The following is a 3,116-nucleotide window of genomic DNA, read 5'->3' on the forward strand; positions in this document are numbered from 1 at the left end:
TCTTCCACACCACCAAAGAACAAAGGAGATGGAGGAGGGCGGCTCCTAATCCCCAACCCCAAAGCCGAAACCAGCCGGGGTCGAGACCACCGACGAGGCCCCGGAGCCGGTGGAGGCGGAAGCGCCCGATCCCGGAATGGGCGAAGAAGATGAAGGACGCGTCGACCGCATCAGCAGCCTCCCCGACGCCGTCCTCGGCGACATCATCTCCCTCCTCCCCGCCGACGAAGGCGCCCGCACCCAAATTCTCGCTTCCAAGTGGCGCCACCTCTGGCTATCCGCCCCACTCAACCTCGACTGCGCTGACCTACTAGCCCGTTACAGTGATCATGGCATTGGCGAGCATGCTGCTGGTGTCGTATCGCGCATCCTTTCTTCCCACTCGGGTCCCGGTCGTCGCCTCCGCATGGAGGGTGACCACTTCGGCCTCGAAGTTGCTACCAATACTATGGATTCCTGGCTCCGGTCCGGCACTCTTGACAACCTGCAGGAGCTCCAGCTTGGATATTACTCAACGGAGGCACCGCTGCCGTCCTATACCTTCCGCTTCGCACCCACCCTCCGTGTTGCCACCATCAAAAAGTGCAACCTCCCCGACGGCACCATCCAAGGGCTTCACTTTCCCCTGCTCAAGCATCTCGGGCTTGATTATGTCAGCATTTCGGAGTGCTCACTGCACAGCCTCATTGCCGGTTGCCCCGCTCTCGACTGCTTGCTGATGTTACAAAGCATTGACTTCCGCTGCCTTCGGATCAACTCCCGTACCCTTAGGAGCATTGGTGTTGATAATGACAATAGTGTTTACCCAAATCGTGTCCATTTAGAGGAACTCATCGTCGAGAATGCCCCTAGTCTTGAGAAGTTGCTCCGTCTTCATTACGGCACTGGTCTGCATGTATCTGTAGTTTCAGCGCCTCAATTGGAGACAATAGGCTACCTTTCTGATGGTGATTACTGGTTTCAAGATAATCCCTACAGCAAACTCGTGTTTGGCTCCACAATTATTCAGGTACCATTAATTTTGAGGCTTTTCAAATTTAATTTTGTTTGTTAAAAAAATATTTATCACTTGACTTGTGAATGGGCTCCTGCAAAAAAATGGGACTGTAAATGGGCTAATAATCTTGCCTTTCATGCTTGGTGAAGGGATTGCACGTTGACAAGCTGGCAATGGTGATCCTCACAGTAAAGACTTTAGCTGTCCAAATGAAAACACTATGTTTGGATACGGTTATTCAGTTGATGACATGCTTTCCATGCTTGGAGATGTTGTACATTCAGATTAAGGTGATGATTCTCCATTCATTGAATGTTCAAACACTTTTGATCTTCTTCTGTCCTCAAATGATTGGTTTACTTATTTCAATATGTTACTTTTAGGCAAGTATGTCAAGGCCAAGCAATTTGTGGGGTCGCAAACACCCGGATCTGATCCAATGTCTTGATATCCGTCTGAAGAAAATAGTGTTGGACTCGTATCGTGGCATCAAGTCCCAAGTTAACTTTGTTACTTTCTTTGTATTGAATGCCAGAATGCTAGAGCTGTTGATACTCGAGGTTCTTTCTGAACATTACAATCAGGAGTTCTTGGCAGAACAACGTACAGAGCTTCAGCTGGAGAAAAGGGCTTCAATAGGTGCTCGGATTCATTTTACAACTCGTAAATGTGTCCGCAGGCCCAAGGATATCAAACATGTCCGAGATTTGGATTCAGTTGACCCATTCTCAGTAGAGTGCTGAAAACAGTTGGTTTGGTCCATTGACGAATGACGAGTTGCTCTTGCATATCGCCTTATCCCATTTCTGCTTGCTTTGCAGTTTCTTAATTTTGTGTTATCCTGAAAACTTATGACATTAAATGAGCTATCTATGTTCTTTTCTTTATATATATACTACTCCCTCCGTTTCGAATTATTTGTTGCAGGTATGGATGTATCTAGACGGCGACGAGTAATTTGGAACGGAGGGAGTATATGAGAAATCCTGCCTATCAACTTATCCCATTTTGTGTTTTGATTAGTAGTGGTGTTTGAAATTTCTTACAGTATTAAATTTGTACAATCCTGAAACATTGTGACACTACATGATCTATTTATGTGTGTTACTGTAGTTTGACGAACTATGTATCTATGATTAGTTATGTTGTGTTGAATTTCAAGTTTGTATTATCCTAGAAAGCTATTTTTACGTTAGGTTGTCATTAATCCTCATCTTTGTAAACTTATTCTAAAGTTTCTATTACCATGGAATCTTGCAATTTAGAAAGTTTTTTTTTGTGTGATTGGGTTGATTTTGTAATGTACAATTCAGTCCATGATGTCATTATCATAACCTACTGAAGTCAAGAGGCTGAACTGTTGTGAATTTGTCTACCCTCTCGATCGATGTCAGTCCTTGGCCAATTATGTATTCGATAATTCGCACCTAGACGGAGGCCGGAGGCGTGCATGTTCGTCTATTCCCTGGACAGTGTGACACGCCACCGTGATTCCCTGCGCGTCGGCGTCTGTATGTTTGGCCGCCAAATCGACATCACTTTCGGTCGTTGTTGTATTTGCTCTCGGTTAGAGCGTGTTGATAACGTGTTAGAAAATAGAGTGAATTACAGAAAACCACCACATTGAAGCCTAGGGTTGCAGAAAAGACTCTTCTACGATTTTGTGTCAGGAAATACTGATTTTGGTCTTAATCATTTGCAGAAAACACCTAACCGTCTGTTCGGGCATTTTAACCTCTATTATGACAGGTGGGGCCCGATTTTGAGGACGTGGCGTAACGCCCACGAGCTCACGCCGTCTGACGGTGCTACAGTGGTAATGGACGCGCAGTCTCGGTCAAAACAGCTCGTTGCCTCACTTTCTCGCATCTGGCTCCTCACTCTCTATTCTTCTCCCCCCCCCCCCCCCAACGCCGGTCGCCGTTCTGCTGCTCCGCCGTGCCATGGTGTCGTGGAATGACAGCGAGAGCAGTGAGGAATTAGTGGTGAACGTCACCTCCTCCTGTGATGGCATTATCAAGGTCAGTTCTTTAGATAGCTAGGGTTAGGGTTAGTGAATTGAGGATTTAGTGAATGAGCTCGATCTGAACTTAGGGCTTTGTGTGTTTGCTCCCACAGC

At 46.4% G+C, this 3,116-nt stretch overlaps 1 protein-coding gene across 1 annotated transcript; it reads left to right on the plus strand.

The window, feature by feature from the left end:
* Positions 1 to 1,740, plus strand: LOC123106406 (F-box/LRR-repeat protein At3g26922). Its single transcript, XM_044528586.1, has 3 exons — positions 1 to 1,009; positions 1,147 to 1,287; positions 1,381 to 1,740. Exons 1-3 carry the CDS (start codon positions 137 to 139, stop codon positions 1,738 to 1,740), a joined length of 1,374 nt encoding a protein of 457 aa, XP_044384521.1. The 5' UTR covers positions 1 to 136.
* The last annotated feature ends 1,376 nt before the right edge of the window (positions 1,741 to 3,116 follow it).

This window comes from Triticum aestivum, chromosome 5A (assembly GCF_018294505.1).
Source record: "Triticum aestivum cultivar Chinese Spring chromosome 5A, IWGSC CS RefSeq v2.1, whole genome shotgun sequence".
Lineage (NCBI taxonomy): Eukaryota > Viridiplantae > Streptophyta > Magnoliopsida > Poales > Poaceae > Triticum > Triticum aestivum.

Coding starts and splice junctions, on each gene's coding strand:
- LOC123106406 (XM_044528586.1), top strand. CDS start 137: ATGGGCGAAGAAGATGAAGGACGCGTCGACCGCATCAGCAGCCTCCCC. Junction 1,010..1,146: donor TTGGCTCCACAATTATTCAG/GTACCATTAATT, acceptor TGCTTGGTGAAG/GGATTGCACGTTGACAAGCT. Junction 1,288..1,380: donor TGTTGTACATTCAGATTAAG/GTGATGATTCTC, acceptor TGTTACTTTTAG/GCAAGTATGTCAAGGCCAAG.